Source organism: Hyperoodon ampullatus, assembly GCF_949752795.1.
Source record: "Hyperoodon ampullatus genome assembly, chromosome: 9".
In the NCBI taxonomy this organism is placed as follows: domain Eukaryota; kingdom Metazoa; phylum Chordata; class Mammalia; order Artiodactyla; family Ziphiidae; genus Hyperoodon; species Hyperoodon ampullatus.
In genome coordinates, this window is record NC_136922.1 from 25,414,497 (window position 1) to 25,441,089 (window position 26,593).

Here is a 26,593-nt window from a genome sequence, read left to right on the forward strand (position 1 = left end):
TGTGTACATTTTTTTAAAATCATATTTTAAACTCTTAACATTCATTCTAAAAATTCAATGAACATTATCCCATATCTGTTATTCCATATTATACATGAGAAATTTAATAAAAATTTCCTGTACTTAAAAATGTATGTTTTCTTTGCCTATATATATATTTCCCTAAATATGTCTTGCTCCAAGAACTTTAAGGTAAACTAGTTCAAAATTATAATAAGTAGGACCTTTTAGGTGCTCAGAAGCATCTAAGCATTCTTCTTTTAGGTCAGTAAGTCATAATTTAGTGACTTTCAGAATCAATGAATGTGAAGGACCATCTCCATAAAACAAATACACATATGCAAAAATATGCATATAGTGTCAGTGGGTTTATGAAGTCCACTGAGTTTATTTACTAACTCAGATTAAGAACTCTTGCTTTAGATAATTTTTGTTATTTTATCTTCAAGTGATTTCATTTGCATTGTTTCATTTGTAAGCAGTTCGTAAGTCTTTAAGAAAGAACTCAAGAATTTGACTTGAATTCATGTAAGAAATTTGAACTTTTGTGACTCCTTCTTATAGAAATATTTATCATTTAACCTTGGAAATCAAGGTTGAGAAAGTCAAATAATTTATTTTTCGAACTTTATTTGTTTCTATAGTTATGGTTACACACCAAGTAATAGTCCCAGAGGGACAATATATGGTGAAAAGAACTAGATGTCTCTTTAATTCATTATAGCTTCTGTTCCAATATTTAAGATTCCACTTTAAATTTTCTAGTTTGGAGAAATAGATTGTATGCCATGTTCTTTCTCAAAGAAGTTAGCGACTCAGACTCTTGGTAGCACACTGACAAAGAAATCTTTGTTATTCTGTACCCTGACACAATGAGTGTAATGAGAGCTCTTCTCAACCAACATAATGTCCTTTATTATAAGCGAGCATGGTGGACATCACTGGTACAGAGATACATGTCCATCTTGCTTTAGAACTGACCAATCTCATGATCTGAACTTTGGGTAAAAGTAAATTACATGGTGGATTTTCCCAGACTGACTGAATCTGAATCAGTATACTTCTTTATACATGAATGTATGCAATATTTAGAGTCCAGATAGACTTAAGTAATATTTGTCTTATCATTATTTTATGCATTTTAGGCATTAAACTTTGAAAGAAAATAATTTTTCTACATTAATAAAATAGTGCAATCAAATCTTTTATTTATTTTTCTCATTAGACTGAAATAATAAACCAAATGAACAAAAAAAATGTCAATAAGATATTTAGCATGAAACATTTTCTCGGAAGATAATGTCAAGGATATTATGAAAATATGACATTGTTTGTAATTGAATTGCAGAAAATCAATGCATTTACCTTTGAAAAGCAGAGGTATTCATTGCCTTCAAGCTTCAGTCTAGGACCTTAGGCTTGGTGCTGATGGTCCTATAGAGATGAACTTCTGGTTTGTTATGAAAGAAAATGGAAGAATCTCTCTGGAAGGAAAACTTAGGTCATTTCCATCTCAACCATATCTACTCCATAGTGTATATGGAACACATTGCTAGTCCTGCCTATCGTTCTTTGCCAGAGTAGAAAACAGGTTCTAAATAAAATAGTCTGAATTATCATAAAGCCAAAAATAAGAATGGAATATTTAAAGTTATAATTCACTTAACTAGTGAACACTGAACACATTATCTTCTTTAGTCAGGGATCTGCAGTCATCTTTTGCATATTATATTTAGCCAACAACCAAATTTTAATTTTTAATTAGGAGACATTAAAATATAATTAGCAGCAAATAACAGAATGACAAAGCTACAAAAATTCATAAAGGTCAAAGGAAGCAGCATTTTTTAGCCACAGCAAGAAGTGTTCTTCCATGAATTTAGGGATTCATCATGAGCACTTCATCTACCCCATATTCACTTCCAAGGCAAATTTTCTAGGTGCGACACTGCGTTTTGACAATAATGATGATGATAATACAGGAATGGCTGTCAAAACCAGAGAGCTTACATTCTTCAGAGTCAAAAGATCCTCAAACCTCAATAAACACCACATATAAAGGAACATAGCAAATTTCAACACAGCATACACACAGCAAAATTAATTCATTTTCAGAGACCGAAACAATTTTGAATACACATTTTCCAGAAGGAAGCAGAGGGCAACAGAAACCATCTGCAACTGTCAAACCTGTGGAAGTGAAACAATGCATTACAAAATCCCCACAATATAGGAATAAGTGAAAAACATGTTTTATCCAAAAAAAAAGTTGTTTGATGACCCAACATATACTTATTTGTATATATTTATACAGAGAATGATAAAAATCAGCTTGCATGAAGCTCATAGTCTATCTACTTTGAAGTTATATCACACGTACTATAAGCAATTTACAGAATTTATCATTTGCATATACAAGAATGGCAAAATGAATTAAAATGCACTGAAATATAGAACACTCAAAATGTTTTTATATAAACCTCCCAGGATTGACAGGGATTGGCCATAATCAGCACTTGCCATATTGAACAAGAACTACAATCAAGAAAAAGGAGAAAAACCCAAGAAAAGGGGAAAAATTCAAAAAAAATTATCTTTTATTATTTCTTATTTAAAACAATGTTTTCATTGTTGACTCGCAGTGTTGAAAATTTTGTTCTTGCCCCCAGACAGGAATTTTCTTTGATGATAGTTTATGTTCTGTAGCCTTTTGATCTCTGCTTACTTCCTGCAGATAATGGGTCTTTTAGTAGGAAATCAGTGGTATCTGTAGTAAATATTCACTATACCGATGATGGTCAGGCCAACCCCTGAGCAGTCAGTGAGATGATGCTTTGAGTAGCCGAAAGAAAAGTAAAAAAAAATAGATCTTGCTATTAGAAAATGTTCTATCACTTCACACTAATTCTCTTGAAATAAAAGATCAGTGATTTGCCCAAGAAAATGTTATGAACAAAGTGAGATAGCCTCTTCGTTTGTTTCCGAAAGCAGGTGCTCCTTGTGTAGGTAATTAGAGTACAGTGGGTGCAGAGTGGTGCTTGGAGTTTAGGGTCAACTTTGCTGTCCGCTCCGTAGATTTTACAGGCGATTTGCTCTTTGCTTTAAGAAGAGAAAGTGATATTGGAAAAAAGTCAGCACTTTAGACTAAAGCAAAGCACCCTTCACAAAGCCACAGACAAGAAGCAGGACAGAAAGTCCATGGCTTGTAGCTATCCTCGCACCTGCGGAAGAAGTTATAAGATATTCGCTCATCTCGAAGATTTCCAATGCTCCTTATTAGGCTGTTTTAAACACATACATATATATATATTTAATTAGCTCGCCAGCTTGGCTCTGGTGCCCATGAATGTCTTGGCATGCACTGCAAATAACAACACATACAAAGTATTTCAGTCCCGGGAAGTGGTCTTGTTTGCTTTGTCTGTTTTCAAGCCATGCCATCCCACAGTTGGGAAGACTTAGAGTAACAAATGCAGATACTTTTCCCTCAAGTAATTCTCTGAGGATCATTCCCTATAGTCATTTGGTTGTTCCTATATGGGTGTCTAAAACAAATCCCCTGTTTTACCACTGTAAGCGTAAAACCACAGGAGATAAAACCCAAACCGAGAGCAGCAGGCTTCTCAAGGGCCTGCAGAACGGGTTCTGGAGTGGGTGCGTTGGGGTATCTGCTTTTAGAGGAAGATCTTTCTCAACTTTTTAATCCTTAAAATCTGAAGAAAAGTTAGTGCTATCAAGAATTGGAAATTTTTGAAAGCTCTCTGAGACTACATAAGGGAGAGAATGAAATAGTCTTTTTGCATTTTTCTTCACATATTTTATCCAGTAAGCTACAAATGATGTATTTAATACCTTTATTAGTGAGAAAACAAAAATGTGATGGACCTCAAAGCATTTCTTTTCTTCTTCTTTTTTTTTTAATTTAAGAAAGGTTAAAAAGGTTTGAAAGGGTTGAGGGTAGGAAAATTCAATCTTTTGAATATTTCATTTAAATCATGTTCAAGTCCACATTGGCAATGATAGAAATTGTGGTGAAAACACATGCTCTCAAAAAATCTCTGTAAATATTTGGGCTTCTAAAGGGGCTGTTTAGCAGACTCATATTCCTGTTTTCAGTTAGGTTACTTTAGTGTCATCATCGATTTGCCTTCGTTCAGGAGGTGAGTCATGTATTTAACACAGAAACGTAATGACTGAGGACCCAGAGGTTAGTAGTGGGTCTCTGGAGATTGTTGCTTCACTCAAGCTGGGTGACAAGGTTCAAATTGCAAAAGTAAAGTACAGTCCACATGCAGCTCTAAGTACAAAGATCATGCAAGGAAAACATATAAAATCTATGTAGAACCACTAGCATCAGAGCTTTCGAAAATTAAATATATGCCCTTGTTATCTTTTGAAGAGAGACTCTTTGACAGGGATTCAATCAATTAAAAAAGAAAGAAAGAACATGATTACATGTCTCCTTAAATTGCTAACCACACTTGACACAAAGTATGTCTGATGTTGAATAAAGGTTTAAAAAATGTTAAAAACAATAAAACCAAGGAAAATGATTTGCTCTTCAAAAACAATATTTTGTGAAATGGTTTCATTTTCAGCATGAACATTGCAAATGGGCTCAAACTTGCTGAAACTGTGAATTATGCAGCTCATTTCTCGACTAATCAACCCTTCACAGGAGATGCCCATCATTCCTGTGAGATTCGAAGGGAACAGCTATGTCATTCTAACCCAACATTTCCTATCACACTGTGCCCAGTATGTGCAAGTTAAAACAAAAGTTACATGAGCAGTATAACTGGAAACAAACCCAATGATATACTGTAAAGAGTATTTTAAAGTTAAAAATTTGAATAGCCATCAGATATGCAATAAACCATTGCAACACACCACTTTTTTTCCAGATTGTAATCATTCACCCACTCTAGGCACCTGCATTTCCTAGCATATTTTTCATTAAATGAAATTTATTTCTGTCAAGCCAAATATATATTTTTCTCCTGCACAGTAAATTCTAAAGCAAATCTGTTTTGTCATCAAATCACAGATTGTTTTGCTCTTCTTTCTAGGTTTTATTTATGTCTGGAATGAAGGGGTATGTGCTCCTTTATCTTTGTAATCCCAAAGACTTTGACAGTGAAATCTGAGAATCTAACATGCTATAATTTACCCTGTGTAATTTTAACAAATAATCATCATAGTCAATTTCATTCAAATGTACACTATTCTGAATATAATATTACTATTTATCAAACATGTTATGGTCTATTCTAGAGAAAATTAAGCAAATGTTTTTTGTAAAATGCAAACTTTGGCCATGCGTCGTACTCTAGTCTCATTTTTACAAATAGAAACATTTTACTGTTTTGAAACAATGAGATTCAGGATTGCAATCAGAAGCCTTGAGTTTCAGTTTCCTCTGCAGCCACTCATTTCTGAAATCCCAAATAAGATATTTATTTCTTTGATGTTTTCTAAAATGAGCATAATAATTGTTTGCATATTATTGTTTTATATATATGTTTTCATGAATATGCCAGACATTGTGTTTGGTTATCTCTTTTGCTTTATTTGGTTTCCTTTTGCTCTATGCCCAAGCCACACAGGATAACCTGTTATCCCCTAAGACGATCATGCATTTAAGCAACTCTTGCCCTCAGATAGCTGCGTTCCGTTGTGTCTGTTCCCACCAACTAGTTGTAAGCTCTCTCTCCTCTGAACTTCCTCTGTATTCTGGTTTTCCCTCTCTTGTGGCTTTAACATGGCTGACATTGACTTGTAATTCATTATATTCATATCTTACCTCACTGATTACACTATAAGCTCATTAAAGGCAAGGATGAAATTTTAGCAATTTTTTATTATTTTCAAAGTTTAAAACAATGCCTTGAGTTTTTAAACTTTTGTTCCCAACACAAAATACCCTGTGAAGAAGAAAGGGAAATGCTATTATCTAAATTACGGGAAGAAAATGTGCAGATAACATGCCTCGATGAAGATTAGCCTAATAGAACCTAGAGATTTCTCTCTGACTCAGAGTGTGATTTCATGATGTCCTTTGACTTCAACTTAATAATGATGCCTTTCATTTGTTTTTATGCTTATAGGTTTCCTCGGTGCTCTCTCAGGTGTAATTTCTCATGCCTTTGTAAGGTAGGGGGAGGGAGGATTTGCTCCATTTTGCAAATGGAGAAGTCTAAGAAGTCTTCTTAGAAGTTTAATGAGTACAGACACTTAGCTTCCATTTTTCAGCCCTTTTTATACGTCATGTGATAGCACATCACATTGCCCTCAATGGGATGTGGACATCGGGCATGGCCCAAGACAGTGTCTGTGACAAATGAGTTTGGCCAAGGAGAAATAGGAAAAAAAAAAGCCTCAAATATTTTATCTTCAGTATGTATAGTTATTATTTCAGAGAATAACAGAAAATTTCATCTATTTATTAAAAAGAAAAACAAAACAAAACAACAACGAATCACAACAACACAGAGTCGAGATCTTGGCATCCTCAGAGGTCAGGTAGAGAAGGAGACATTTATCACCATTTCCTCAGTCACTGCATCCTCCTGCCTGGTTTAACTCAGCACAGCCTTCCAGCCAGGAAAGCCTGCCTGGCCCTCATCTGTCTTGCCTGATGGAAGAACTTGGCCCACTTTTGTACCTTCCATCTACATTGCCATGTCTTTCCTGCATCTACAGCCATGTGGCTGGAAGACACTGGGCATACTGAACAAAGCTGCACCCTCTTCTCCTTCACATCAATCTGCCAAGTGGCTACAGTGGACTGGGTACCTGCTACATCAGGGAATATGCATACATGTTACATGCATACACTGTCTTAGTTCATCCTCTCATCAGCCCAGTAGAGTAAACATACAAGTCAGGAAAATGTAACTCAGCAGCATGGAATAACTCACCCTAGGTTACACGGTTAATAGGTAGTAAAGCAAAGGTACAGAAATGAAGAAAGAGCAATGCAGTCAGATCGACTCAGAGTCTGGATGTGCTTCTTTCTGAAACTCCCTGAGGCAAGCAACCTTCCTCACTGTCTCCACACCTGTTAGATCAAGATGTGAAGCTATTATTTAAGTGTACATTTATCTTTTCAGCGAAAATGCACTGGCTATAACACACTTGAGAAAAATTAGAAAACTTCTTTTCCCCAAGTCTGAACTGATAAATATTGAATATGAAAACACTATCCGCTTCTCTGTTTTCCTAAACATTAATAAGTCAAGTTTGTTTTCCTCCATATAGTGTGCCAAGTGTCTGATGATATAATATTTTGCACTTTTCATACTGTAGTCTTTTAAATCTTGAAGGTTCCTCCAAATTCTTTAAATATTTGAATGAGGTGGTTCAACCACTGTTCTTGCATGCCCTCTTCTTTCTATGAACTTCTCTTTTCTAAACTTTTAATTCAAATTTTATAGTCTGGGACCAGGAAAGGTTAAGTTGATGTTCAAAGTGCAACCATTAGTGACAGGAGAGAAAGACAACCAGAGCTCTTGGCCACCAGAAAAGATACGGGATATGGGTAATTAATTCAAAGAAGGAGAACGTTAAGACAACTAACTAGACAATTTATCCCAGCTATGTCTTGCCAGCTCTTCAAATATCCTCTTTCTCTTGGCTGGGATTATTTTGTGATGGGTTAATTTTCTCCGTGAGCACAACTCTTGGTTTCGATATATGGAAGAGCCATAATTCAGGGCACCTGTCTACAGATTTAAGTACGATTCTCATAGGTTTTTCTCTTTTCTTGTTTGAGCATCAGGTAGGGTCAAAAGGAACAAGAAAAGAGAAAGAACACAGTTTCTCTCCTGCTGTGGCTCCCTGGTCTGACTCCAGCATCTTTAGTTTGTAGAAGTGAATATTCGTGATGCTTATCATATGAAGAAACCTAAGAATGGAAATTTTCCAATAATAAAAGAAGCAACACTTAAATAATTGTTTTGTCTGTGAAGAGGCTAAGCTTATAAAGAATGGAGTGTCCGTTACAGCTCTAGGGACGGACAGGCCTTTGACTTACCTCTCTTTCATTACAGATGCCAGCTTTAAGATATGAAAAGAGCTGTGTGAGAAAATTTGAGCTAGCTTTTAATGCAATTTTTATTCAGGTTTGCACATACTAAATGATGACTTAAGGGGAAAGGTCAAATAATAGGATGGTTTTATTCTATAATTTTTTGAAAAGAATATCTTTTTATTAGATTCTTATGGGTCCAAGGCCGATTTCTTCCAGAAACCCATTTTTTTTTAGAAGAAACAGGCTCCATTTTGACCTAATACATAAATCGCCTGTTTTACTTTGCCCAGGCATGTCGGCAGCAGCTGTTTAAATTTCCTTTCCTGCTTTCCTTTAGTCAGCAAATTTCCACGTCTATTCAGTTCCGAGGCCTCTTACTGTAGCTGAGGGAGCCAAGTGCAGCTGTCCACATACACAGGGTCTAGGTGACAACGTGCATGGGTGATACCCCATTCACCACAGAATGTTCTAGACTTTTTTGCTTACAGCTAATCGCTGCAGGCTTTCAGGGTTCCTACCTTCTACAGCGACTCAAGAATGGGCAAAAAAATGATGCTGCCTCCTGCCTGCTAAGGCCACAGTGCATCTCTCAAAACAGCACATTTTCACTGTAATTTGACTTATTCAAGTAGGAACTGATCTTGGTGCAGACAGAGTGATGATTCGGACAACAGCAGCTAATATTTCTTTACCTCTGACCATGGTCCCGGGAGGCTGCTATATGATCGTTTTGCTGATTAAGGAAGTGAATCCGAGAGAGATTATATAACACACTAAGTTTGCTCCATGAGTACATGGCGGCCGCTGAGACTCAGAACCAGTTCTGTCTGACACTATAAACTGATTTGCATCATAATCTCAGCTGGAGAGACTTCATTCCAGAAAACTCTAAATTTTCTCAATTCTGCCTATTAGAAATATATGGAAATATGAGTGGTTTTGACAAAATGGGAGAATATAAATTCATGGAAAAACAAAATATTTTCCAAGAATTAAGTTTAAGGCTACATATATTTAATCACTGCTTTAACGCATAAATAAGAATGATTCATTAAGGGCACTCCATTTACTGGTGTATAAATAAATGCTGCTAAAGTGCTTGAAACTATTTACTCACAGTTTAAATATGCCATCTGTGGGTATGTTTTCATTAATGATCAAACTCTTTATTCATAATGGGAAGGTAGATATTCATCCACACCTTGTTGGAATGATCACAAATCCACATTATGGATCGCACACATGTGTAGCCTTGTTGCACTGACACTCTCGTTGAAGTATCGAGCTTGTCTGAGGGCTTAAAGAAGCACATTCAACTCAAGAATAACTATGAGGGTAAGTGGTGCCAATGTGGGATGGCTTTGCTGAGGGGCTGTGATCCAGAGCACTTATCCCATCACACGTGTGGACACTGTCCTAAGGAAGCTGATAAGAGGTGCTCCTATCTTTTACAATTTGCTTTAATTCAAGCATTGAGAGTGTAACATATATTTCTATGCAGATAGGATGCTGAATTCATGAAGAAATGCTCTCAGACTTTTTCGAAGCAGTCATATGAAATAAAACATAATAATCATTTATAAATCTCCCAGTGTATTGATTTATAAATGATGGTGCAGTCATCATCTCCCAATGACCGCACCACTGCTCATCACTTTGATCTCCCTCCAAACTGGGGGCTCAGTGAGTCACACAATGGAGAGGAAAATGATTACATGACATTTTATTTATGAACGTTATACGTGCTTGATTTATTTTATCAATATATTTATCAAGATCACACCCATTATGTTTAGAAAAACAAAAAGAATAATTTGATGGTCAGATTCTCCACCCAGCTCCCAGGAAATAAGATATAATGTTCTTAATTTCAATGCTACTAGCAATTTCTGAGGACATCACTTTCATAGTAGTGCTTTCAATTTTCATATGCACACATGTACATGCATGTATGTATATTTTGTCATGAGCTTCACCATCACACAACACCTTTATTATACTTTGTCTCTCTTTGTTTATTTGTTGAATATATTTTGTTTGTTAGTTTGTTTTCTCAGGAGCTGTCATTGGCCTCTTTTTAAATTTGGGAAATTTGAAATAATATTATTTTTTTCTTATAACAAAAGTAATGCATTATCAATGTACAGATGTTATCAATACAAACAAAATAATCAAATAATTAAAAATTGTAAGGTTATCTTGACTTTTGATGGACATTTTCATATATTTCTTGTCATTTTTATATGCACTATCTGAGGTTGATTTAAAATTTAGTATTCTTTATTTTTTCACTTTAAAGTTTTGTATCCTATATTTTTTCACATTATATTATATATTCTTCATTTTTTCACTTTAAAGTTTTGTATCCTATATTTTTTCACATTATATATTGGTTGTTTTCTAATTTCATTAAACATTTTTGAAAACATGATTCTAGAAGGTGCTTAATACTCATTGTATGGTTTTGTCACATTCACTGTGACACTTCCCTACTACTCTTGGCCCTTTGAGTATTTCCGGCTGTGGGCAGACCTCTGTGATATGCATGCCTGTTCTTGGGTCTGGGTCTGCCTCTCTCCTGAGCTCCTTGGAACTTCCTCCCAGGAGCATCATCTCAGGGACAATCTCAAGTCCTGTGACTTATCTTTCCTGCCAATTTTCCTCCAGAAGGGAAGTACCATTCACCTTGCAAGTAATGATACAGCAGAATGCCTGAATCACTGTAAGCTTGACACATGTTGATTTTTAAAATCTTTGCCAAGATTATACATGTCAAATGTTTTTAAATGACTAGGGATTTGACTGGGACTGCAGTAAGTCTACAAATACTTTTGAAAAACCTGACATATTTATAATGGTGAGCTTGTTCATCCAAAAACACCATATTTACTCATTTATTCAAACCTAAACTCTTAACAAATTGTTCTAATGGTTTTCATCTTTATACTACTTATTTGCTACTGCCTTAAAAAATAAGATATTTCATACCTTTTTCTTGTTCATACTATTGAGGATTATATATTATGCCACAAATATTTTGTTTGGTTATTGCTGTCATATGGAGAATTGATTAAATTTTATCTTTACCTTGATTTTGTCAATATTATTTGATCACATCTGATATTTCTAAGTCATTTGGAGTGGATCATATAACCACTGCATCTGTAAAATGGACATTTTCCCTTCTTTTCCTGAATATTAGACACAAATATTTCCTTGTCTGTTATACCACTTATTAGTTACACTTGATTTAACCAAACAAATGTTGAAAATTATTTATAGTAAAATGTTATTTTCACTTGTATATTTTGTAACTTTAAATCTTCAAAGTCTCAGACCTCTAATTTCATGCTGATCTTCATATGTCGAATATTTCTTTTCTGCTCAGCTCTTTAATTAATTGACGTTCATTTGGATATGTGTTGTAAATTGTAATAATATGTTTCTATTTGTTATTTATTAATTGAATAAATCCTCCCTTAGTTATTACATGTTTAATTCATCAGATATTATTTTATCTTACCAATTTTAGAGATTCCACACTTCTTATTTTCTTTCATTTCTATTCATATTTCTGTTCCTTTATGGCCCCCTTAACTCATGGTTATTTGCTAATATACTTTAATATCTGGTAGGTAAAGGGGAAGAGAACTAATAAGGGCCAAGCTCACTCACGTGCCAGGTTTACTCTGCTAGACATTTAAAATACATCATGTCACTTAATGCTAACACGACCCTTGGGGCACATGTGTCACTGCCTCAGTTTTCCATATAAAGAGCCTGAGATTCTGTGTGCAGCTCACTCAACAAACGAGCTGGTAGAGGGTGAATCAAGGAGTCAAATCTGTATCTATCTACCACCAGAAACTATGCCATTCTTAGTATAAGGTTCTAAATCCATTTTGTTTCTCTCTCTTTTTAGAGCTTTTAATAATATTCTCACATGTTTATATTCTCACATGTTTATATTTTCAGTTACACTATCTATAACTATTTTGTGATTTAAGAAATTCCAAGGGTCTTTTTGGAAAGCTTGAATTTAATTATGGTAGCAGCCAGTGTGTATAACTTCAGCTTCCTAAGACACATTCTTTATTCAGGTCACACAGTTCAAAGTCCTAAAAATCCTTTGGAATTTTATTATTTTTTACCAATAAAGTTAACCATCTAGTTAGAGCCTTAGGCAAGACAGCTGGTAGCTAGTATCGTATGTAGTTATGTTATGTAGGGGACAATTTATCATCAATTAACATCATTGTGATAGAAGGAAAAAAGGAAGCTCTGAAATTATGAACAATAAAACATAAGTCAAGGATGAAGACCCAGTCTCCTTTCTTTAACTCAGTCACCTACACACAGCCAACCAGGAAAATATTCGCCACAGTAGAGCCAGGTGGTGGAGACCATTTACTCTCATCATTTCATTGCTGCTGCTAATAATAATAGTATATAAGCACATGCAATAATAGTCATATTAACAGAGCAGCTAGTTGTCACTTATTGAGAATTGATTGGTGACATGCTCTCTATGTATGTAATTTCATTGAGTCCTCAAAACTCTGTGAGAATCATACTACAGTTTCCATTAAATAAACAAGGACTTGGAAGTACACGCAGCTCTGTGTGATGGCCACGAGGTGTGAACAGTCTCTCTCCTTAACAATTGTGCCCAACCCCTCTACTGGTGAGAGGCCCCTGCAGGTCTAAGGAGCATCTTCCAGTGGATTTCTGCTCCTTTGCAGCTGAAATGAATGCACCTGTGTCAGGCTATAGGTGGCAGCAGTGTTCCCTGGGAGAAGGAGACTTTGCCTTTCTTTTCTCTTGGAGGGCTCTTGTTATTTTAACCAACAGAGTGAGGTCTTTCCAGCAACTTCTCAACCCGTTGGTCATCTACCCAGAAAACTGCTCCTCTGGAAGCTTCCTGAAATCTCAAGGATCATGAAATCATTCGAGACAAGACCTTAAAACACTGGCAAATTCTGCTTCATGGCTCCTCGATCACAGAGCTCCTAGTAATCACAAATGAACCTGAAGGAACCCTAAGGTGGCCACGCACTGAAAAACCCCTCTGGCACACAGCGGAGCCTTGGTTTTACAGACCCAGCCAGTTACTGAATTTCAATGAGTTAAGATAAATACAGCTTGCAGGAGAATTTAGCAAGTATAGACTCCCAATCTACGTAATTCCGTAAATCCGGTTCAAATATAGCTCTAGCAGATTCCTTAGCCTGTATTATCCAAAGCATTGCCTCAAATCTATTTTTCACCTTATTCATAGATGCTTGATTTACATAGCAGCCATTTAACTGATAGAATTACAATGATCAAATTAACTAGCCTGTGTAAACAGCCAAGCTGGATCATTTAAACCCAAATCAACATTGAGGTCTGGATTATACAAGTGGCTCTCTACCTGGATGCCGTGCACCATTTCCTCATATTTTAAATCAGGAACATAATTTCCAGCATGACGCTCAGCCCCTTATCTCCCTCCCCTCAGCAGCTCTGAAATCTGTTGTAAGATCCTTCTTGCTAACTTTGGCCACTTTTGGAAAGCTGCCATGTTTGTCAGCCACAGAGGAGCTTCGGAGCCCTTGGCTTCTAGCAGCTGTAGCAGCAGCTGCCTCTGAATGCTCAGGTTCACATCATGTTGAAAACACAATCATCATATTTCTGAGTTCAGAGAATAAGTATTCCTGCTGAGTGACTACACGTGGAAACATAACTACACCTTAACCATGGCCAGTTTTCTTATGAGTGCCAGCTGTTGATCACAGGAGTGAAGAAAAGTTTCACAAAAGTCCATCACATTACTGGAAAATATAATAGCAAAAGACCAGTTTCTAAAAGTGTATTTTGTAGCATCACACACATGCACACACATCTCATAGTAAATAATAAAAATTGTTTTTCTCTCACCCATCAGACCTCTTTAGAGACAACGATTCTCATAATTTACTGCACATAAAAATGCACATTTCTGCTTCTAGACTCAGAAATTTGTCCTGGGATACGAATTTTTAACAAGCTCTCTGGTAAGTCTGGCACAGGACATCTGCATTTTGAGAAACACTGTTTAGGAGTCTTGATCATTTTTGCAATAGTGGCAATATTATCTATTTATGCAAATATAATTATAAGAAAAAGAAGATAAAAGCAGAGACATACTGGCCCTCACTCTTTTCCTTTTCTTGCCACACATGAGCTCCACGTGTTCTAGGCACTTAGAGGAATGCAAAAGGAAGTGGTGACCTTGGTAGCCAAGAAGTTATCTTTAGGGTGATCACCTACCCTATTTTGCCTGAGGGTCAGGCCTCCCAGAAAGTGGGACTTCCAGCATTAAAAGGAGAAAAGCCCCAGGGAAAAATTACTATAAGACACAACCAGGGCTTTAAAGTAAGTGTAAACAAACTGCTGTGGGGACCTTAATGAGGAAACAGGCAATTCTAAGACAATAGGAGAAAGAACATTTCTTTTTGATGAGAAAGCTAAGATAATAAATTTGATTTTGAATATTTGAGTTTAGGGGCCTGACCTGAATATTTATTGCTGTGAAACAAGCCCCTATAAAACCTAGTGCCTTAAAACAACAATTTATTATTATCTCTCAGGAGTCTGGGGGGGCAGTCAGCTGGGGCTGAAGTCAAAGGCTGGCTTCAGTCAGCAACGTGTCTTAAGGCAGCTGCACTTCCTACTCGGTGGCTGGCTCTAAGTGGCCACAGCAGAGGCTGGCTGTCCCCTTGCAGGGTAGGTCTGGAATTGGTTGGGGTGGCATTACTCCTTCCCATCTCACTGTCACAGTGGTCACAGGCCAGCCCAGGCTCGGGGTGGGGGGTGTGTGGACAAGAGGCACCACACGTCAATGGCTGGTGTCAATAACATGCAGGGGCTCTGCTCTGCACTGTGCTCGTGGGACAGACATGGGGAGCATGACGGGGACAGCGGGGTGCTCTCGTCCGGCTCTCTAGAGGGAAATCGGAATCGGAATACCAACTGATAAGTTTTCTAAGGAAACGTTAGCGGTCGAAACCACAGAAACAGATGAGATCAGGGCATTGAGAATGGGAAAAGAACTACATTTAAGAAAGGAATTTAGGAGGAGAAGCCCACAAAGAGAGGGGAACACTAACAGCCAACAAGTAGGGTCCAGAGGGGAGTTTAGGAGCCCAGCGACTGGAGAGCTTCCCCCCTGCCCCCCAGGACACGGGACACGGGAAGGGGAGATGGGAGGTCCAGGGGTGCAGGGGGAGGGCAGAGGTGTGACCTTTGGGGGGTCGGGGCTGGGCTGTAGTCACAGTTTTGTTGGCCTGTTGGCCAAGGTTGGGGGAGAGGACCCATAGAAGGAACGTAGATGGGGGGAACAAAGGGAGGGAAGTGGGGTGGTGGTGAATGGAGAGGATGTTTGGCTTCTGTAAGGAGTAGATGTTCTCCATGAGAAAGGAAGAAACACGTAGAGAATGGTGTAGTTTATTGAGGTATTTGGGGATCTGTTCTCTGTGCAGGTGGAACTAAACCACTTCATGCTAGAATCAGGAATTGTTACCCTCAGAGCACCTACAGGATACTCTTCAATGTCAGTTATGGGTACAGACAAAGAGCTGGAGAAAAGAAACATCTAAGGGATGGCAAAAGCCAAGTTCTACCTGTTTGCTTTATCATTTTTCTTCATTGTTTTGGTTCTAATTGCAGATTATCAACTGGAGGTAGAATTAAAAGAACTTAATGAGAGATATCATAAAGATACAGCCCAATGGGATAGGCACATGCTCACTAGCTTTTGGAAAAAATCTGGGAAAAGTAGATATATTGAATGATAGTTAAATCTTTTCTTTATCTTGTGATATGTAGATGGTAATAGATTATTTTTTCCATCTTTTTTAATGTAAATTTCTGCTTTAGGAAAACTGGGTAATTCTATGACAATTTGAACATTATATATGTGTATACATACAGAGTTATTTTCAGCTAATACTTTTCCTTCATAGAGACACAGAAATTCTCTGACAGAAAAAAGTATGAATTAAGAGTTGAGTATTCAATCTAAATAGTTCAGTCAACTAAGCCGAAAACTATGATGCAACTAAAAGGCTGACAGACCAGCCTTTGGTAACTGGTTGTATTACAGTGTCATATATACCACAGATGACGCATGCCTCCCTGTATGAAGTGAGAATAACAAAAGGCTAGTATAGCTTTTGGCCTGTAAAGGCAAGATTTTAATTTTTGTGTCTTCATCATGTCTTGCTTTTAACAGAATAAGAAAAGAAAGATGCATGGTTAATGGAATTTACAAATACTTTGTTTCTCACAAATGAAAATAGAAAAAAATATAAACCCTTTGAAGAATGGAAGTATGTCTTCCATTTTTGTGTCATTGTGCCTGGCATATAAGCTCTTGAAAGGATGGAGAGTGAATAAATGAGTGAATAAATGAAGCGTGGGTATTGAAATCAGCTTTATTTGAATATAACCTGAAAAATTATAAAGTGAAATTATAAATCAGGACGTGGGTGTTACAGGAAATATAATATTACATAAATATCCATCCCAAATATGGTATTTTATGCAATAATTGTGCAAGCACAGAAACTTACACATGAATAAAATTGGTGGCTGAGCCACCCTAGCTTCTGCACTAGAAGTTAGAAAATGTTAAATGTATATAAAATATTTTCCAGTATTCACTGGTAGGAAAATATAGAAATGAAAAATGTTGCTGTATTTCCAATTAATCTTTGCTATAGCAGATAATTTTTAGTGGAAATTACTTTGGATGGATATGGGCTTCCATGAGTCAGCATCCCCTGTCTCCTTTCACTCTTCCTCTAGGACAAGCAATGAGTGAGGCTGGTGATGGGGTGGAAAATGAGCAGTGATTTTTAGTTGAAAATTGTTAGAAGATGTGTAGAGTTTACCACTTAGCACCAATCACAATACTAAGAAAGAGACTAAAGTAAAACAGATCTTCTTAGAGTATGTTATTCAATCCAAAACGTAAAGAGTTTAGAAATAGAACATTTCATTCTATGCTTAGAATCCTTCAGTTGGGACAGGTAATCTGTCTGTTTGATTCCACAGAATGGATTTATGATTTCTGGCCTGGAATATTCTATGTAGGCTAATAATTTCAATTCCATGATTTGGAGTCCTCACCAGTTAGGCTGTAAACTGTCGGCTGAGGGGACTCTGTAATTTTGCATATAGTGTCTAGCTTCTTCTTTTGATGGTATGAAAGGGAGGAGGGCAATGTCTCCAAAGATATAAAATCTTTACCAAATAATGGCTACAAAAATTATAACTATTAGGGGTGTGTGTGTGTGTGTGTATATATATGGGTGTGTATATATATGTGTGTGTGTGAATATATATACATGCATATTCTAGCTATGGTTTTTTCTTTACTTTGGGATATAAAAGAGATGATAAAGAGGAAAATAAGGCAAAGTCACACAAATTTGGGTTCAGAGAGGCTAAGCTGTCTATTCATCAGACTGACATAAGTTGCCGTGACCAAGTCATGCTGGGATAGCTGCTCACCTACATTTAAAGGCAGGACAAACTCACAGAGACCCTGAGTTAAGCTCAGGACAAATCATCTCCATTAGTACGTGAAGCCCAAGGAGGAACCTAGAGCGGCACACATTATTATAAAAGTGTTGTTTACAAATAAGGATTTAAAGATATATGTACATATACATATTTCTCCATATAAATGTAAATATATAAAGATTTAAATATATATATATATATAAATATCATCCTGATAAAATGATGAGATTTTTTCAATGTAATGGCTAAAAAGAATCTGAATGGTAGCAATAGAATTTTCTATTACCAACAGTAGTGTCAATAATTCTTCAATGATAAACTATAAAGGGAAAAACTTAAAAATGAGAAATTATAGATTTTATGCTCCCTTCATCCTATAATATTACGTCAAGTGTGTTAGCGAAATACAGAACGGTCTGGGGTGGTGTTAAGTACTGCCTATCCCAAGGTTAAAACCTCAATGAGTTTCCACTGGCTGAATGAGCGCATAAATTAATGCTATTCAGAGCAGCTTTAACTTGCACAGCTGACTTAGGAAGCGTGTGACTAAGCTTGACTAAGCTTCTAAATTGGCATCGGAGCCACACTGACAGGAGCTGCCTTATCTCTGCACCACTTTCTGCCTTTCACCCCACCCCCCTCATTTCCTCCCATTATCATCATCACTTTCATCACAGGCAGCTGAAGTTTCTCCTTCAAAATCAGAAGCCCTTGGAGCTTGGTCCTGCTTAAGGCTACAGGTCCCTGAAAATGTGGTGTGTCTCTTTCATTTACATGTTGATTAAGTGAAAGTCTCTTAATTTGGGCTATTATCGATACATAAATCTGTAGAGAAAATAAACATGCATTTATAATGCAACCAAACATTACGTGATTTATTGTGCTTATAATGTGTAAACACAGAAGGAAAAGAAGTCCAGCTCTCAGATCCCCTGGACATGAAGCACTGCCAGCGACTAATGGGCAATTCACATCCTCTGGGAAGGCCAGCCTCCCTGGCTCTCATAGCTCATCCTCATTTCAAATGAACTAGGTCTCCAATTTTAAAACCGTCATACATAAATCTGTCTACTCTGACCATATTCCTGCGGAGGGTTTGTGAGGGGTAAAATGGGTTTCCATACCTGATTGTGGACTTTGTTTGGGGATTTTGGCTACCGCTTGAGGGCTGGAAGTGGAGAGCACTCGCTGGTTGGCAGAGCTGTGCATGCTGCCGGGAGCGGCCGCAGAGACATTCTTGCGAGGCTTCACATCCTGCAGCCACATGGGTGAGGCCTCGAAGGCCTGCATCCTCCGAGCATGGCTGTTGGCGTTGACTTTTAGGTAGGCCTGGGCTTTGTGTTCCTGAAGCTCTCCATAATTGGCGTCGGTCACCCTGCATTCATATAAGCCTTCATCCTTTTTCCTCACTTTGGAAATCTGAAGCTTGTGAGAGATGTCATTGCCTTGGACTTTCACTGTCTGAAAAATTGCAAGTAAAAAAATAAAGTGCTACATCAAGAGACTGGGTTCCAGTACCTTGTCCCAAGCTTGCTAACGCTGGAAAATTAAAGGGTCTCATTATTCTCACAGCCATAGGCTGAAAGCTTTTTATTTTCTCAGCAGTCAAATTGGAAGACCTTATTTATCCTATTTTACTAACACCTGGATTCACAAGATCATGGAGACATTAGTTCAATCCAGCTGGACTAGATTCCATTAGCCATGTGGTTCCCATTTCCCAGGCTGTGGGACCAGCTCTGCCATGTTCCCATCATGGGACTGGCCTCTGCCTGGTGAGCTCAGCTGAATGAAGCACGACTTAATGAGGCTGAGTGTATAGTTTACACAGCCTCTCTCACTTCTTCACTGCTGGCGACCGCTCTTGAGAGATCAAAAAGACATGTTGTTGGTCACGACTGAGTTTAAGTGAGAATGTGCTTTTTTCCCCACTTTGGGATGATTACTAAAGGGAGTGACAAAATAGACTTGGACAGTAATGTTTTTTTCTCAAATTGTTGGTGCAGTCTGACCTATAGTTATGGGGTGGCATGATTTAGGGAGCAGATTAATGTCACCTGAAATCCTATGGCTCAGAGTACATACCTCCTGCTACCATAGGGTCTGTGGGCTACTGGAAATTGAGATGCCATCAGTTAAACACTGCTTTGATTTTCAAAATAGAAATTGACTCTCGTTTCTACCAATAATTTATATGCCAGATTAACAGCAAGATTATATATAAGGTTATGTATAATATATAAAATTCTATAATATGTAATATATATATATATATATATATAAGCATCTTTATCAGAACTAGATTTGATATATATCATCCATGATTGACAGAATGATGGACTTCATAAGACATTCAAGATTTGAGGATTTGAATAATCTCAAAAGATAAGAAGTGAGGAAGGCATAAAGTTATTTCTCTACTGGCCCTTACACTTTCAAATAGCCATAAGTAATTAAGAAAATTTGGGAAGTGTTCATCTGGCTTTTACATATAGAGTTGTATATACAAATAGTTTCCAACATCTGAACCATAAGTATGCATTTATGTGTATGAAAAATTACATATGAATATTACTAATACTGTAAAAATAAAGGGAATCGATAGTTTCAAATATATTTTCAGCTGGGTCTCTGATTAAGGTTGGGGCAGAGTGCTTATATTATTATTATCCCACTTTACAGTATAGTAAACTGAGGCTTAGGTGGTTTGGGTCAGTGATTTTCAACACTGACTGCCCACTAGAATCATCTGAGGAGGTTTAGAAAATGCTCTCATTTGGATTAATGCAGAAACACTGTGTGCATCTCTGGGGGGCAAAGCTCATATCAGTATTTTGTGAAAGCTCTCCTGAGAATTCAAATTAACTGCTGGTTTAGGACATACGTTCAAGGTCACACAGCGGGTAAACTGGGAACACATTGCTTTCTACCTCAGTTTGTGTCTAGAACTCTTTCCAGTTTACTAGATTATATGAACTCTGGGCATAGATAATACTGTTAGCAGTTGTGTGCATGGCTACGCATCTGATTGCATGCTTCCCTAGGTCAAGATGTGTGAGGCTGCTTCACCACTGGTCTTTGGAGGGTTGGGGTATGGGTGAAGGATGAAAGATGAATAGGAAATAAACAATCTATCTAATTGTATGTGTATGTGAAAAATGAAATATTTAAGAAAAACATCGTTAATAATGGATCTTACCAATAAAGCTTTTCTAGCACTGTCAGAAAACAAGAGTTTCTGTGATATAAGAATAATTGAATTGAAAGATTCTAAAAAGTCCATGAGTTTATGAATAGAAACTGGAGTTTCTGGTTTGTATCTTATTTTTGTTTGATATTTTCTTCCATGTTGAGATTATACATTTAGATTGGAGAATCTGATTTTATTAGTATAATACATTTTTACACTTTTAGTTATAATAGCCTCAGAATAAATTTCTTTTTAAAATGTGGGTCACTGGATTTTTAGATTCTTTATACATATATTATTTCTAGTAATGGTAACTTGTTTACTAATTATCAACAAGCTGAGCAGTTGTACAGTATAAAGTGATTCTAGATGGCTTCATCTGAGGTGTAGTAAAAAAGATTTTTTTTCTAATTTCACTCACAATTATGAAAAGTAATAACCAGCAGAGTAGAAATACACCTCTGTATTATCAACAGGTTAACCTCCTCCAATAATGCTTTTATATTTATATTGGCTTTTGGTTTTATATTTACATTTATATGATTTTGAACACTGGCATTAGAAATACGTTGCATGCATTATGAATGACGTTGAAGTTGAGCCGTTTTCATTACAACTTCAACACTCTGTTGGATGCTCTAATTTTTTTCAGCCTGGGAAGATTTTCGTACCGTTAGTGTTTTACTTGCTATTGAAGGATAATTACTGGTATAATTTTGAACGGATATTATTAGCATTGCAGCCCTTTAACAGTTATGTAACTGTTAGTAAGAGCAAGAATAAAGTCTCACACACTTCTTTGGGTGGCAAAATGACTCCCTAGTAATTGTTCAAATATCTACGTCATTAAGATAAATAATTTTATTGTATGAACTCTGCTTCAGTGTGTATGTATCCAGTGAGGTAAGACACGACACAGACAGCGGGCTCTCATCCTGTGTATGCAAGTTGCCTGTTTCAGGGGCAGTAAGTTAATAGACTTTTGAAAACCTGAAATTCCTAACTAGTGCCCCCGGGCCCGAGGGCAGCCGTCGTGGTGACACTTACGCTGATCTTGGTCCCGTCGCCGTCGGGGTCCCGGTATGGCAGCAGCTCCGTCTGCGGGAGGAGGAGGGGAAGGGGGGTGGACATCGACGCTCAGACCGGGCCCGGCCTGAGCCCTCGGCCATGCAAACCTAGCGGGGGGGCGCTGCCCCGGGCCGCCCGGGGGCCGGGCTCGGGGACTCGGGAGCGGGGATAAGGGGCTCCGGAGGGTGGGGACTGGGGGGCGGGGGCTCGGGGAGCGGGAGAATTAGGGACTCCCGAGAGTGGGGATTCCGGGGTGGGGACCGCGGAGGCTGGGATTCCCGAGGGTGGGGAATAGGGGGCACCCGGGAACTCGGGGGGCTGCGTTCGGGTCAGGCCCCCGGGGCGCGCCAGTCTGCGGGACGGGACTCTGCGTCGTTCCCGGCCCGCGCCCCCTCCCTGCGGTCACTTCTACAGGCTTCCTCTCGCCCCCGCACGGCCGCCGCCTCTTCTGCAGAACTGTCTGCACCTCCGTTCAGACCCTCGTTTCCCCGCCCCTCCGCTCCTGCTCTGTTCTCCTCCCCTCCCCGCCCCCTCTCCACTTGGGTCTCCTCGGGTCCCTCCGTCAGTCCCCATCCCCTTCTCCCCTGTCACCCTTTCTTTCCTCTCTCCCCGTCTTCCGTCTCCCCCCGCCTCCCTCTCTCCCCGTCCACTTCCCCTCCTCTCTCTCTCTCTCTCTCCCCCTCCCTCCCTCCCTCCTCCCCCCTCTCTCTCTCCCCCTCCCTCCCTCCCTCCTCCCCCCTCTCTCTCTCCCCCTCCCTCCCTCCCTCCTCCCCCCTCTCTCTCTCCCCCTCCCTCCCTCCCTCCCTCCTCCCCCCTCTCTCTCTCCCCCTCCCTCCCTCCCTCCTCCCCCCTCTCTCTCTCCCCCTCCCTCCCTCCCTCCCTCCTCCCCCCTCTCTCTCCCCCTCCCTCCCTCCCTCCCTCTCTCTCTCTCTCTCTCCCCCCCTCCCCCCTCTGATTACGGCGGAGGTGAGAGAAACCGACGGGGGTGGAGGGCGGGGGTGATGGAAACACCGACATAATTCCTGTCCTCACACCACCGTCCCGAAAGGGACATTGAGTGTCCGGGGATGTATCAACACGGCAGTGCCATCACGGACAGCTCACAATGACCCGTACGAAAAGGAGGAGGCTATTCCCGGTCTTTAACCGGGAAAGACTGGACAACATGCCTTCCCTTGGTTTTAACGTGGTGTCACCAGGGCACGCGGCTCACCCCCTGGCATCCCTGGGCGTCCTCCTTGCCGAGAGAGCCAGGGGGCTCCCCATGGGCGCCCAGGCATCATCTTGGGCCCGACCCCAACTGGACACTCAGAGGTCTAAGTCAGTGGGTGGGACGGACGCGAAGGCGACGGGACTCCGCTACCTGTGCCCCGGGTACTTCGGCCCCGGGGTCCAGGTCCTCCGGCCCCCGCAGGAACCACCACTGGATCTCCAGGTACACCGAGGCGGAGCCGCTCTGGAAAGCGCAGGACATCTCCACATTCTGCCCCTCGGTTGCCGTCACGTTTCGCGGAAACTCGGTAAATTTTGCTGCAAAACAGAAACGCACCCTTTTGGAATATGCACACCACTGTTGACAGCGTCTTTTGAGAGCTCACTACATTTTCCTTCGACTTAAAAATAAATAAATAAAAACCGCAACAAAAAGCCCTCTGTGACATCCCAGAGGCTCCCCAACCCCCTTTCCTTTGCCTCTTTCTTGTCTTATTTTTGGTATGGTGCCTAAATCATTTTGTTTTTGATCAAGTCCAGATAATGGAAAGGTTAACAAGCTTGCCAATAACTCCCCTCTGTTAGCCAAGATGTCCACAGTTAGATACAAATACCTTTTGTCAGACTGCAGTATTCCCCAAAACTTACTGAGGGTTTCAGTGAAGTATATTTTACTTATATTTATATTTAAGTGTATTTGACAAATCTGTCAAGCTGATACAAGAGGAGAGCCTCCTGCCTCCAAGTTTCTAAACAATTTATGACTAACTGGACGTTTCATGTTAATAGAGAAGGGATCATGATTATCCGTCAAAATTTACATTCTTGATATATCATGACACTTTTTAGCAATTGTGATTCAAAGGCTACAGCAGTGAAACAAGTTGCACACTTTCTAAGCTGTGGATATTTCTTTCCAAATTAACCTTCATATTTGTTCCCATCAAGCAACTGTATTGTAAACTGTCATACATCGTGGGATGTAAGAATCACACACCTGGGCTTGGTTCAGATTAAAGATTGTTCTGAAGTTACTAGAGACATTTTTTCCCAGCCTTTTCATTACCAATCTTGACACTGCTAGTTTGCAAGATTCATGGAGTCATGGTGAAACTCACAAAAATATGTTTCCTCTCTCCCAAAGGCACTTCTCCAACATGGAATGCTTTGGATGGTTGTTCTTATCCTGTCTAAGAAATATTTTGCAAAGAGCTGATGATTCCCTAAAAGTCTTGGAGAGATTTGTGGCTGAAGGAAGTGCACAGCTACAATGCGAACTCATGGGGAGGAGGGCTGAGGGGGCTGCAGAGCCGATTCAGGGTGGATGGATGCACTTTGCCCCCACTTTTCAATGCGAGGCACCATCAGTGTCTCTTTCCAAAAAATTTTTTAATAAAATCCCAACATGACCTCTATTGAAATTGAACTGTATTTATACTTAGAGGAAATGGGAGATGTTAAGAAGACATTCTGATCCGAAAAGGACTCTTCCGTTCAAGCTGGAAGGAAGAGTGTGGCATTTCTGTTTGCAGAAGCGATGCAGTCCTCTGACAGCAGAGGTGTGATTTGCTCATGGTGCTGAAATGATCACTGCAGCCTGCGAAGTCCTAACAACTGGATTTAGCAGGCTACTGCTGCTGCTGCTGCTTGTAATGCAAGTCGTGCCTTTTTATGGGTCCTCAGAGGAGTCTGTCCTTTGATAAACACACAGGCAAACGAAGTCACACGGACCCAGAAAAAGGAAACTCTAAGCTCATACTGCCTACATCGAGGAGGAGAGCTGGCCATGGAGAGTCCCCAATCCCCAGCTCTGATTGCGATGATTATGTATGCACGAGTGGTCACCCTGTGCATGCACACAGATAGAAGGGACACACACACACACACACGCACACACATTCACTTATAACCCTGTGTTTGTGCTCACCAAGGAACCCACCTCGTTGTCGGGCACCAACTAGATCTGCTCTCAAATCTAGCAGGGCTACTATTTAATAAACTTTAAAGAATAATGCCAAACAGAACATTATTCCTCTGTTACTTGCTAAGCACCTCACCACATCTGCCTGGCCATTCTTTGAACACAGAGAAGACACACAAACACACACAGCGCAAGCAAATGTATATTTGCCAGTGAGCACAGACTTACCTTGAGAAGAAAGCCCTTGCTGTACATATAAAACGGAAAAGAAAACAAATCCAACATACGCCAAAAAGATCCCCATCGTTCCAAAAAAAAAAAGGGGGTGGGGGTGGGGGTCGTCACATTAGTGTAGCCAACAGCCAAAAAGCCCTAAAAGAAAGGGATGCTACTGTCTCGCGGGCTCGGTCTCAGCGCCCGGGGCGCGGCGCCGCGAACATCCTGCTGCTCGCCGGCGCGGACTGGCTCTAGGGATGCGGAGCGGGGAGCCGGCGGCGCAGTGCCGGGCTGGGCACCGGGCTGGGCTCCGGCGGGCTGCGCGTGCACACCCGGATCGCGGCGCCGGGCAGTGCCTGGCCACTCGGCCGCCCGCCTTCAGCTTCCTGCGGCGGGTCCGGCGTCAGCCCGCGGCGTGGGGCGCGTGGCGCGGGGACGGGCGAGGGGCGGGGACCTCGCGGGCTCGCGCCGGCTCCCCTCTCCGCGCCGCGGCGCCTTTAACTCCGTGCGCGCCGGGCCACGCTCCGTCTACGCTCGCCTTCCGGAGAGCGGCGGCATAGTTCCTTCGCAAAGTGCTTCTTCCCCGTCGACTGACCCTCTCTCGCCTCGGCGGAGGCTCGGCGGGCGGACCGCGGTGGAGCAGGAGGTTGGGGCTTTGCTGAAGACGGGAGGGATGGGACGGGGCGAAAGACACTGCTCTGGGGCGATGAAAACAGCCATTGGAGGGAAATGTCTGTTAACCAGTTATTAACTGCTAACTGGAATGAGCGCAGGCTATTATTTCACACGAATTTATTGCTGAGCAGCCTCTAGTGGAAGAGAAGCAGCTCATGCAGGGACCGTACCACTCTCGCTGGTGAATGGAAGAGACGTAAAGTACAAAAAGTCACGTCTTGAGAGAATGTTCCAGAGAGAAAACCCAGAGCACGTTTACTTTTATTTTTATTTTTAAATTTTTTTTGGCTGATTCGTATACCGCTCCGCCTTCCCAGCCTCCATCTCACGTGTATTTTGTATTGTGGAGTGGAGGAAGGGTTTCAAACACCATTAAGGTCTTTATTGCAAGGTCTATTTTTGTTTTGTTTTGTTTATTTGCTCTTTTTTTTTTTTTTGCCTGACACAGTAATGATTTAATGTTCCCTAAGATTATATTAATAAGGAATATTGTTTTAGGATGAAAAAGCCCAGTAAGTTTTAGGATTTGGAACAAATCTAGCTATCTTCCCTAGAGAAGACTTGAGAAGAAGAAGACTTCTATTTCTTATTAAGAATCTAAAAACAGTATCTGTCTCCTTAAAGACCCTATTTGTGCATATGAAGTCTAACCGTTAGTGCATTTAAATCTTTTTAACAAAATTAAAATCATTTGCCATCTAGGCACAGTACCAGATATTTCATTCCCACG

General features: G+C 39.9%; 1 protein-coding gene across 1 annotated transcript; it reads right to left on the reverse strand.

Moving 5' to 3' along the window:
- Positions 1 to 3,010: 3,010 nt before the first annotated feature.
- Positions 3,011 to 25,276, reverse strand: VSTM2A (V-set and transmembrane domain containing 2A; the record flags this gene model as incomplete). Its single annotated transcript, XM_079712003.1, has 5 exons — positions 3,011 to 3,099; positions 18,706 to 19,042; positions 21,819 to 21,869; positions 23,203 to 23,369; positions 25,201 to 25,276. The coding sequence occupies 5 exons, from the start codon at positions 25,274 to 25,276 to the stop codon at positions 3,011 to 3,013; spliced, it is 720 nt and encodes a 239-aa protein (XP_079568129.1).
- Positions 25,277 to 26,593: the final 1,317 nt, after the last annotated feature.